At 37.7% G+C, this 12,426-nt stretch overlaps 1 protein-coding gene across 1 annotated transcript in view; it reads right to left on the bottom strand.

Moving 5' to 3' along the window:
• Window positions 1-661: 661 nt before the first annotated feature.
• LOC102214986 (contactin-associated protein-like 4) overlaps window positions 662-12,426 on the bottom strand; it is a 109,610-nt gene continuing 97,845 nt past the window's right edge. Inside the window, exons 20-24 of the mRNA XM_005733747.1 lie at window positions 9,860-9,993; window positions 9,535-9,622; window positions 7,906-8,124; window positions 4,602-4,673; window positions 662-2,801 (exon numbers count right to left, since the gene is read on the bottom strand). Of these exons, the coding sequence (XP_005733804.1) occupies window positions 2,605-2,801; window positions 4,602-4,673; window positions 7,906-8,124; window positions 9,535-9,622; window positions 9,860-9,993 (710 nt within the window). The 3' untranslated portion in view covers window positions 662-2,604. The remainder of the gene's footprint in view (window positions 2,802-4,601; window positions 4,674-7,905; window positions 8,125-9,534; window positions 9,623-9,859; window positions 9,994-12,426) is intronic.

Genomic DNA, 12,426 nt, shown 5'->3' with positions numbered 1-12,426 from the left:
CCCAGCTGCTGTCACCTGAATCGTCATGGCATGTGTGTGTGTATGTGTGTGAGTACATACAAAGTAGGTGGACAGCAATCGTGGGAAGCACAGTCATGTCAAAGCTTTGTGTTCACGTGTTATTGTTATAGCTCGGAGAGAGGCTAGGTGCACATCGACATCTTCTGCACCTGAATGCATCACAAAGCAGCAAACGGTGAAGTTATCTCCTCTCTGCAGATAGATGCATATTCATATCCATTAGAAATGTCACATGGCGAAGAAAAAGTCCCACCTAACTTTTATAGAGCCTAACATTCAGAGATGTAAATGTATGGTAATTAAATTTGCTGTTTCGACTTAATTTAACAGAGAAATAATTGATTCAGACATTAGCTGTCTAAATCTCAATTGATGGAGCGTCTTGCAAGTACTAAAAGCCGCTCATTGATCAAGCTCTAAAGCTCATGTTCATCGATTCAACTCTACTCTGTACCATTTCGCAGAGACTGTGCTCATGTTAATGGAGTCAGTGATGGAAAAATTACAGCTTCAGTAACAGAACAAAAAGGTTAATAATGCAATAAAATTGCAGGGTTATAATTCAGGTGAAAGAAAAGATAAAGCCACTTCAGAAAAAGATCATTTATTTTCAATTCAACGAACAAAAAATCGTGTTTGTTACTAAAATAGCTGTACAAATTAAACTCTAACAGCAGGTCACTCTAACTCACTAACACCACAGTAAACCTTCAGTATGATTAAAAAGGATTGTGCTGCTATAGTTCAGAAGTGAAGCACTACTAGGAGAGAACCAAACCTATCAACACCACCTTGAAAAGTACTCTTCAAAACAACTCAACACGACATTCACTAAAGAGTTCACACTATATAAACTGATTCAGTGTCCTCTTTAGTCTGTGGTTTTGCATTTAATCAACATTATTATTTGGTCTTCTGTTCCTCATTACATCCACATCCTCCAGGCCCGTCTGCATGCTTCTACATGTAGTGGAGTGATAAAGCTATGTCGTTTTTCCCAGCATGCCCTGCATCGTCTTCAAGCATTTGGTGCCATCATTGAAACACACTTCCACGACTTCTCCTCAGTTCAACTCGGGTTTATCGTAGGGGTCATTTACTCACTTTTTTAATGAAATTTTTTAACTTGCACACGAAGATGCTGCTGAATCAGCTAATAAAATCTAATGACATCTGGGATGAAAAGAGAAAATACAATAAAACTGAAATCCAGTCCTTGCTTAAAATACACCATAGAAAAAGACAACTTACAATGTTCTCAGCAAAAACATGACCATATACTGTGTATGCAAGCGGTTCACTACATTTAATTTTCACACCATTCCCGGCTAAGAGCAATGAACACAATGAGAGAAACTGAAGAATTTAGATGAGGTTTTTCTAATCTCACTAACCTTCCACAGAGAGGAGATTGGGGTGGAGTGATGGGTTGACAAAATATTTTACATAGTACAGCAATATATTTCTTGTGTTGTTAAACCAAACCTTGATAAACCTAAACAAGTTGTTTTCAATGAAGGTGAAACTTATAGGAGCAATTTGGGTTTTTTATTTGGCCAGAGAGTGGGTTGGAGGTACTTGGCTCAAAATATAATATTTATGTTATACATTTTTCATATAGTCCTTTGGTCTGCACCAGTTGATACATAAAAATGTTGTTCATACTTAACTGACTTTCAGATAAAAGGAAAAAAATGATATTGGGACAAAAAGTGGAATGCCTTCATAGGAACTGGAGGCGGGAAGTAATGAAGTGTGGTGTATCCATTACTGGTGTTTATCATGCGTGATATAAAAAGATGTGATAGAGATGAAAGACGAAAAACATATATGCAGGGAATATGAGTGGAAAGCAAAGACATGCCTGCGCTAGAGAAAAGTGACATCGTGAGAGAAAATGAAGACATTAGTCTGCTATCGTTGAACCAAAATAGTCAGCAATGTCCTTACATAACCAAAGCCTTTTGGTTTTTACTTACTTGAGCAAAGAAGTTAAATCAGTACCTCAACTTTTACCAATCTGTGGTTTTTCCACCTTTGTTCAGATAACAGATTTCAGAAAATGAATACAAGCCACACTTTGCTTTGTGTAACAATGAAAGAAGCATGAATAACAGATGTTAAAGAAAAGAGAACACAAACATGTTGATTGTGAACAGATACACTTTTCTTTCCCACCATGAAATATAACATTAAAATAAATGAACTGAGCTCACTGACAAAACAGCAGACATTCATTATCAACATCATTCCTGTTCTTGTCCTGTTCTTTCAATAATCACAAGAGTGGTTGATATAAAGTCAGAATTGTAACATTTACATCATTTTCTATGTACAGTTTTTCCACCGATGATATTGACATATGACCACTTTTAGAGTCTGTTTAAAAACACTACCATAGAAGCAAAAACAAAGCAAACAAAATGAAAGAACATGAGTTTCTGTCTGCGTCTTCCTGTCTTGTTGAGCCAGTAGTCAGGCTCAGTTTGTTGTGTAAAGCACTGAGGCTTGACAAGGCATCTCTATCTCTGTCTGTCCCCTCAGCTCCAACACTGCCAGGTCAGAAGCAAGTTGAACCGTCACTTAAATAAAATATTCCTTCTGGTTCTCAGTGGGACCGTTCTGTGAAGTGATCCGACTTCTGAATGGCAACTCTGGATTGTCTTCGGGTTTCACTGTTTTTACTTCCTGGCGCTGACATGTGCATTTCCTCCTGTAGAGGAATCGGGCCATTATGGCTAATGAAGACACGGTTACAAAGATCACCACAGCTATCACACCTGCAAAGCAAATAAATGGACAAAGTTATAACAGTATGGCAGAGGCAATATAAGTATATGTTAAGGACATCAACCATAGACTTCACATAAACAGTGGATGTAACTTCTCAGTCTGAAAAGCTGATACTAAAGTGCCTTAAAGCAGCCAATAGGAACATCCCTTAGCTTAGGCTCCAGTTCGGTAGACATAGAGAATTGTTGGAGACTGTATACGACAACGGCAGCCTTACTTAAAAAAGCAAATACAGGGTATGCAACTATGAGGTGCAATCAAAAAGTTCTGATTTGACTCATAAAAAGAAAAAGTGAACAGTGAACAATTCCATTAACACACCTGAACAGTGTTAATGGAACAGTTTTAAAAATGTCATTTTGAAATTCAAAGCATATTTTTTTGCCTTTGATAAAAATGAAAACTCTTCTTCATAATTTCTTGGTATCACACTAGCATTTTTCCTAAAAGTCAGTGTTCGTAGAGACAATCTGTTTGAGTCTTTGTTTCTGCTTTTTCTTCATGTCTAATGAAAAACTTGTGAAATTCTCAAGCCAGCAATTTGTGGATTGGACTGAGTTTTGAACATTTCAGGGAATTTCAATTGGCCTTATTGGGACATTTTTTTTGTCTTTCACAAGACTTCCACAGAAAGCCACAGCACATATCACCCTGTTCTAAGGATGTCATAATTTTCTTTTGTTTGCTTTACATGATTCATCAGAACCACAAGTACGGTGTACACAAGCTGTCAGTAAAGGAAAGAGAGTCGGGAGAAAAAGGAGCAGCAGTCTCTAATGAAACACCCAGCCATATGTGTAACATGGAGGTGAGATATTATTTTATAATACGTTGCTGAAAATATACCTGCAACAGTTTAAAATATGTCAGAACTATATGTAATCAAAAGAAAAAACATTTTATGCATCATGAATTGTTAACACCTGTTAATTGTCAAAGCTGAAATTAAAAGTTTCTTCAAGTTTGCATACATCTTAACATTTCTTCTTGTAAAAATAACTGCAACTCTCTTAATCCTTTACATATTGAAATAAAACCAGTTATAGACTTATGGCATGTGCCCACCATCTGGACTACTTTATGCAAATCATAATGCAGGACACACACAACCTCTGGAAACTCCTGAAAAAGGCTGAAACTATTCATTGCTGTTCTACAATGAAAGCAGATTTAGGAAACTAAACTGGTTACAATTGAGTGCGTTTGTCTTATTTTCAATTGGAATAAATTATCACCGGAGAGCCAAACTGGAAACAAAACATTATGAAATAAAACTCCTATCTGAAGGCGAGTGGTCAGTGGCCCAACAGACACAGGAAACAAAATTGCTTTGCTTCATCATTAGTACTGCAGGGTCCACATTTTCTCCAGGCTCCCTGGGCAATTTGAGCTATTAGAAGGTATCTACACTGATGTTAGCAATAACAAAAACTGACAGGAATTGTACTTGGAGTCGAACGTAATTTGTATTCTAATTAGCCATGTTTTCCTTTGTGTATTCAGACACAGTCAAGCTGTTTGAGAGGCAGCTGTGGGCTTTCATTTGCACAACATGCAGTTCAGTTTTAATCATCATTTCACTGCCAGTTCCTCTGCACTGAGGTGTGTCAAAAGAAAGGTATAAATGAATTCCAATAAAGGAAAAAAGATGTGATAGGAGAACAAGTTTGAAACTGTCTATTAACTGACTTGACATCACATTATCCCCGTTGGCTTTGTACACAGTTTCTGTCTCATGATTGATGATAATGGCAGAGCCACATTGAAACAGGTTGCTGCCACAGTACCTCCGATGAGAGCTGAGTCACTCCTGATGGCATTCACTAAAGGCTGACCTGTTCCCACTGATCCAGACTGGCCTGCAGAACAGAGACATAGAAGAAAAGGTGCAGGGAGAATGAAAATATGAAAGAGAAAAGAGGGAATTTGCAGCACAAGCATCACAGGGGAACTGAAAGAAGATGATGAAATAAAGTACAGAGAATAGATAAGAGAAAAAGAAAAATAAGGAAGCAAAGGATGGCCATTAGTGAGGCGAAAAATAGATATTGCGACATGCTCAAAAGAGAATGCAGAGAGAGGGAAACAGGAATCATCTACGGTGGGACTTCAGAGTGGATTAGATGAGTGACCACAGGGGAAGGATATGACAACGCAAACTCTCACCACTGGTTCAAATTAATTGCCTCATTTTCTAGCCGTTACTGCAGTGCACAACAGCATTAGAGTCATCCACATCATGAAGTTGGAGAGGTATCACCCACACAGAAGTGCCTATGATAGGAATTTCAGTAATATTAATTATTTGAGTCTGATGGGAAACATAATCCCGTGGCTGTGCGGTAAAGGAACATTACAAATATTGGAGGATGTGTTTGCTACTCACTATCTGACCTGTGTGGAGGATGCTGTAGCTTTCACAGATGAGACATGTCCAAGCGTTGCCCCCTAACTACAAATCTGTGTTTTAATTAGAGATGGACCGATCCGATATTACGTATCGGTATCGGTCCGATACTGACCTAAATTACTGGATCGGATATCGGAGAAAAATAAAAAATGTAATCCGATCCATTAAATATCACGAAAGCACCTCACAAACTTGCAACACGCCGTAACTCGCCTCAGAACGTTAGCACGTCGGAGCAGTATGCATCACGTGATAGAGCGGCTGTGGCATGCGGGACCTGTTGGTGGTCTGGATAGCATGTGGAGCTTCGCTAGCAACCCGGCATTTCATCTCTGACAAAGTTATCCCCGAGAGAAGTAAAGCAAGTGTGTAAGTCCATCTCTGAATGTAAAGCATTCCTGCGTTAAGCTTAACAAGCGATATATGGAGCGACTGCCTCTCCTGCTGCTACTTCGATCATGAAACTGCTTAACGATCAGCTGATCGGCTTTTCTGTCGCGAGTCCGTCTCTGTTGTTTGTTTTTGGCCCACTTTGCACCAGAAAGAGGAAACCAGCGGCTGAACAACAGCAGCACGTTTAAGCTTGATCAGCTGCTGTTAGAATTTATTTAATATTACTTTCTACATCAGGATCTTTTTCTACGTAGCTGACGGCTGGTAACTGTGCAGGGGCGGATCTAGCAAAGTTTAGCCAGGGGGGCCGATAGGGCATTAACAGGGAAAAGGGGGCACAAAGACATACTTTTCTTTCTTATTCTCATTTAAAATGTCTAGCTTTTAATAAATAATTATCCGAATCTTACACCCAAATTTTAATTTGATGTAAAATGAATAGAAGTCCATTACTGTATATAGTGACTATTAAGTCTAATATATATACCCTAGTAAGCTATAGTACTTTTTCCTTTGGGAAGGTACCATCTGTGCAGTCTGCAATTTTGTTGAAGAAAGATGTTGAATCTATTTAATATTTCTTGAAAAATAATTGATTTCTGTGCATTTTTTTCACACTGCATCAAATTAAAGTTGATTACGTCGATTAAGCATCATGAGGTGGAGCGTGATGGGTGGTTCCCTATTTTTTATTTATTTATTTTTGTTGTTGCTGGGAGTTGGAACCCTATTAGTTAGGTTGCTTAATATTTACGCTAAGTACTCTTTAAAATACCAGAATAGGGAGGATGGTGTAGGTTTAAGTTTATTAGATTTATCAGTATTGCTGAACTATGAAATATATTTTTTGTATACAGGTATAACAGAATAGCTTTAGTGTAGTTGTTGTTTTAAACTTGAGTATGAACTTATACAAAATGCAGCAAGATATTTAAAAAACTGTTTTGTTGATTAAAAAACACTATATCGGATTCATATCGGTATCGGCAGATATCCAAATTTATGATATCGGTATCGGTATCGGACATAAAAAAGTGGTATCGTGCCATCTCTAGTTTTAATATATGCCTTTATTTTCTGTAATACGTTTAGGCTGACTTTTACAAGAATAGCACATGACCTTTATGACTGTTGTTGCTCCGCTGTGCAGAAACCTGAGACATGATAAGTCTGAGTGGTAAGCAGTTTAGCATCTTTCTTTTCTTTTTTTGTAGCAGTGTTTATTTGAAAATCTGCAGGGGGAGACCAGACATTGCATTTATGATGATATTCAAAGCTATTTGGATGATGTTCTAATTATGCAAACCACCAGGATAATGTCATTACATTTAATTCCTTTCCCTGACACATGCATTTGCAATTGTAAAAAGAACATCTGTAGAGGCTGACATAAAAAAACTGATGTTTGACACTATCCTAGTCGCAGGAATAATGCAGAAAAACCATCATCCAGCAGAAATTGCCCCATGAAACGTCGAGATTGTCTTCACCTAGTCGTTATGCGTGGTTCCAGATCTGCATATAACACAACTGAGGAAGCAACAGCTCATTAAATAGGATGTGCAGCTTTAGAAATTCAGATATCATTGGTAGAGACACAATATTATATTTTCAAAACGTATTAATAGTTTTAAACACATATACGGTCTAAAGTGAAAGTAAGTAATACTTTTTCTGCCTATGAGACACCAGTCCTTTCTAATTTTCATTCTCATTTGGCAAAACACTTGCTGTCTCGGGTGTCCTTTGGCATTTCTGCTGTGGCAGTAGCAGTGGTGTCATTCTTAACTCGTCCCATATGGATGCTTTTAAAGGATCTCCTGATGCCACATGCACATGCACAAGCTAACTGACACTTTGCAACATGCAGAGTTAGTGTAAAGAGGCCTGAATTAGATGCCTAAACTGAGGTGTCCGAAGAAACAAAAATAAAAAGCATCTGAAAAGAAAAGAAATCAGCCAGTGATTTCAAAGCAAATCACTCTGCGTCACGCAAATAGCACCAGCTCTATTTTTTTATGTAAGCCAGTTCAAGCTGAACAAATCAGATAAGGGGAGCAGGAAGTCAGATACAGGAACAGCAGAGAAAATCCAGTCAACTTTCAAAACAGATGACCCCATGCAGACAACATGCGCTGCTTCTGAAATGCTCTCTGCGTGATCTGAAGCCATGCGAGGGACAGAACAAAACTGTGTTGGAGACACTGGGGTTTGACCATCATTGCCACCACTCCAATCTCCTTCAATCTCCAATACCAATAAAGAGAGCAAGGAAATAACCCTCTTACCTGATAGATGGTGTGTGGTTTCTGTTGCATGAGAGAGGTTGGCTGAAGTAAAGCCACAAATGGACTGGATCAGCGGACCAGTTACGGTAACTGGACTAGTTTTTGGGTGGAGCAGAGCAGCTTTCAGAGGGCTGATGGAGTTAAAGAGGACAGCAGATAGACAGCCAGTGAAACCCAGAGAAGCAATCTGAGCCAAGTCCGGATCCAACCCTTCAGAATCTATAGAGAAAGGACAAGCACACAGACTGTGATGTTTTATAAAATGTACAGTAAGGATGGTGATTACTTCACTTTTTTAAAATTGATTTTGCTTTAGCAGTGCTACTGTAACTCTGCTAAAGAACAAAAAGGAAAAATAATACTTTGGGCATAACAAAAGCAGATAATAAGAAAACAAGCTGAAAGAATATTGCTTCAAAGTGGTAGGTGCAGCGGCTGATTTAGAGTATTGACCAAATAATCAGTGTCTGGTTTTCTCTCTTCCAAATAGTCTGAGGTCTATTAACTCCACTGCAATGCACTCATAATTACTAGGAGAAGATGACAATGATGAGGTTACTGATGCAGTTTCGCTATGAGGTGAAAACTGGCATCAGTGAACCTTCTATTAAAGATGCTAATGTTGTACATTTAGTTGTTACAAATGATCAAATGTTTTATACAAAAACAAAAAAAGTACAAATAATGCTGACAAATGGCTGGGAACAAAAACAAGGTTACTGGAGAATCCAACAAAACAAAACAAAAAAAGTCCCAAAATACTCAAGAAAGCATGAAGACACATATGAAGCTTTTCTGTTCTTTGGCTCATTGTCTCTGTACTTTTTGCCTGTGACGTGACCCTGAAACGAATCTTAGTGCATTTGAGGTCACTGATTTTGTTACTTGTTGAAAGTCAAGCTTTAGCTGCTTGGCTGGAGTCGGGACTCACAGCTTTAACCCTTTAAAGCCTGAATGATTAAATAGTCGCCAGAAAATTCAAATATTTATAAAACAGAAGTTTTATTAAGCCATCTGATGAATTTCTATAAAAAATAATTTAACTCGCAATGTATTTTGCTGCATCTGGCATTTTTTTTAAAAAAAAATTCCTTTAAAAAATATTAAGCAATTGATTTAGTTTTTGCTTAGGCTGCTGCCCCCGCGACCCGGCCCCGGATAAAGCGGATGAAGATGGATGGATGGATGGATTTAGTTTTTTCAGAAGGGGAAAATATACATAGATGATCTAGAAGTCTCAAAAACAGAAAACTGAATGCAACCAAGATTGCAATGGCAGAACCATTCGTCTCAGTCTTTCAGGAACCGGTGGGTGATGTCACAGCAGCTTTCATTTTGTATACTGTCTATGGTTAGCACTTAATGAAGTTTTAAAGTTGTAGTAAAGCTGGTGTTATGTTAACAGCAGGGAATAGTTGTTTCTGGCCTGGAAGGAGTTTTGGTCTTGCCATTTTGTGCAGTAAAACTGAAAGCAAACCTTGTGTCGTATACACCCTATAGTCTAGACAACACCGCCTCCAGTGAGGGAACCAGTGAGGAAAGTTTTGAAAGCCTTATTGTCTGATATAGCAGAAAAAATAATTCTGTCTGAGTGCTCTTCAGCCTGAAAGGCCTTGCTGTCTCACTTACCGTGCACTCTGCCAAGAACCAGCGACCTTATGCCATTGAATTCTACACCAGATGTCAGGTTGAAGTCCTCTTTGGGATTCTGGTCAATCTGACAGAAAATAAAAGGTTTCCCTTCAAAACGGGCTTTCAAATAAACGCCAACACTTGAATAGTTAGTAAGTACTTTGGTATATACAACAAATGATATAATGTAAATACTGATTTTCAGAGAGGTTTTATTTCATAAACCTCCTGTCTGTTGCTTTTTCTGCTGACAGAGGCTGACTTATTGTTTATTATTGACTAAGAAGACGGGTTGAGTGCTTTTTGTTTGCACGTGTGTTACCTGCATAGAGACAACGTCTGCCAGTCGACTGATGGTAATAACATGCAGCTGTCGGTCGGCGAGGTTCTTCACTTTGCTCCTCAGTATCTCTGCATCTTTGCTGCTGTCCAGTCTGTACCTCACCTCTAGCTTATCTGTGGTTAACAACAGCACAGTAAACTGCTATATTTCTGTGTGGCACAAAAGACAGGACTGAATAACATTGAACACATGTTTAAATGGGAAGTTTCAAAAGCTCCTGTAGTTGAAGAAAATATTGTCTAAAATCACCTTACATAAAAGATATTCTTCTCCGATTATATTCAAAAAAGAAAGCTTCATCCTTCCCCTTTGCCATCTCTGCCCATTGTGTGGATTCATTGTCCCTGCCTTTCTTTTAATAAGCTGGCATTACATATTAAAATACCAAATTGTGAATGATTTTTGTGTGGCTGGTGTGGATCTCATGCATATTCTAGACTATGTGATGCTCATTTTCAAGAGCATGCGGAACTTTATTATAAGGTGAAGAGGAAATAAAAAAATTATTCTTAACCTCCTAGGACCTGGCGTCAACATATGTAGACATCACATTTTGGGTTGTCTAGACCCAAAAAAAACCAAATTTTGCCCCACAGGGGCCTGATATCCACTCACGAGGACATAAATTTAAAATGAATGTCCTCATATGTGGATCATTTTTGTCAGAAACAAAAATCAGGTAAAAAATAAAAATCAGGCAATTCTTTGTTTTCACATTCACCAGGTCCCAATCAGCCCAAATAGCAAAGAGAAATTAAAAATGCATGCCATGAAAGAGTTCCAGTCTTAGGAGGTTAATATGAAACAAAAACAGCCAAGATTTACATTTTCTGTTTTCAAACTCACACACCTCTGTCAATATGCACAGTTTACCTTTTCAACTTTACTGTGAATGTTATCAGTAACTTCATTTATATAATAGTGTGCTTTCATTGTAGGATTTTTTATATGATCCTCTGTTGCTTTTTTGCTTTGAAAGTTATTCGAGCCATCTTTCTGGAAACTCACATTTCCTTTCCTCCACTTATGTGTTAATGAAAATTGCACTTCTTCCCTAGAAAAGTCTCAATTGCAGTGTCTAATAACTTGAGGTGGAAATGGCAAATTTAGATGCAAATTATGAAGTGGAGGAGTGTCTACATCCAGTAAATAGTTTTTGTCATGTCTCAAAACTGTTTTAGTTGTTTCTGCCTGATCTCATCCACTCATCAACCTGTTGCATATATAATGCAGTCGTGTCACTTACTCTCCCCTTGATTTTGCTATCAGTGTGGTATCAAGCAATGGTTACATCCTTTTTGCACATACTCTTTCTTACTCTGTAATGTTGCTGTCAATTTATTGATATTTATTTATAATCACATCTGTCAACCCTGAATATTTATTACTTGGTGACTTGTATTTGTTGTATATATTGTGCTATTCCTCATATATTAACATATTGTATTGATAAATAGTCTAATTTGTCATTGTTAATGCTACTGTTCTTTAGCAACTGTAACCCACAAAATTTCTCTAGGGATTAATAAAGAATTCTGATTCTGATTCTGATAACATTTGAGTGATTTTTTGCTCTTCTGCAAAGGTTTTTCCACTTCCTTCCTTGTCCACTCTCTATTGTCATTTACATCACATTTACTTGATGTGCTTCCTCTTTTGACATTTTGACAGCTCTCTATATTGGTGTTATTCACTCCATTAAACCTTTTTAAATGCTCCAGAGGTCCTTGTTCTGGATCCTCCAGCCTGTGCTTAAAATAAGAGGGGCTTTAGAAGTTCTGCTGCTGAAGTTCAAACCTAGCATGAGAATGGAGTATAAAGGTGTCACGAAGAATTGAGAGAGTTCTATAGACAAAACATATTCCCAACCAGTACTATAAAAACTGTAACTAAGCAGCCGGTGAGTGCACAATTCCTAATTTCAAACCTCCATGACTTAATTCCAAACATAAACCTTTTACGTTTGTAGCATTTTAAAAGCCGTCTTCCTATTTATATTAAAAATAGACCCAATCAAATTTTCTCGAATATATTAAAGAATATATTAATTCAAAAGATCTAGCTCTTCAAGGGTATTAGCAACTGAACAATGATCCAAAAAATATCCCGAAATAATTCAGTATTTGGAAAAGCCAGGCTCTCTACAGCATGAAGTACTTCGATTTTCCTCACACCTTTTTTAAATGAATAATGACTGATCTCCATTGGTTGTAGGAAGATGTGCTGCTGATCAGGCCTTTCTCAAAAGCAAATGTTCCGTCATCCACGGCAAATTTAAACACATTATTTTTAGTTTACTCCTATTCATATCAGCATATCTTTAATAATAATTTGATTATGAGAACAATGACAGGAGAGACAGAGTGAGAGCAGTAGAAAAAAATGGGGGCGAGAAAGAAACCTGTTCCAAGTTTCAAATCATGCATTATTCATATTTTCAGCTCCGCTAATAATTTTTTTTAAAACAATTTAATACTTTTAACACCCGTTTGGCTTTTGAACCGTGCTTATTAAAGGTGAAGAAACAGCAGTGAGCCAAAGGCAGT

Source organism: Pundamilia nyererei, unplaced genomic scaffold, assembly GCF_000239375.1.
Source record: "Pundamilia nyererei isolate P.nyererei 1_Seehausen unplaced genomic scaffold, PunNye1.0 scaffold00054, whole genome shotgun sequence".
Classification (NCBI taxonomy): Eukaryota; Metazoa; Chordata; class Actinopteri; order Cichliformes; family Cichlidae; genus Pundamilia; species Pundamilia nyererei.
Note: the sequence above shows the minus strand (reverse complement) of the source record. Positions and strands in the feature narration are given on the sequence as shown.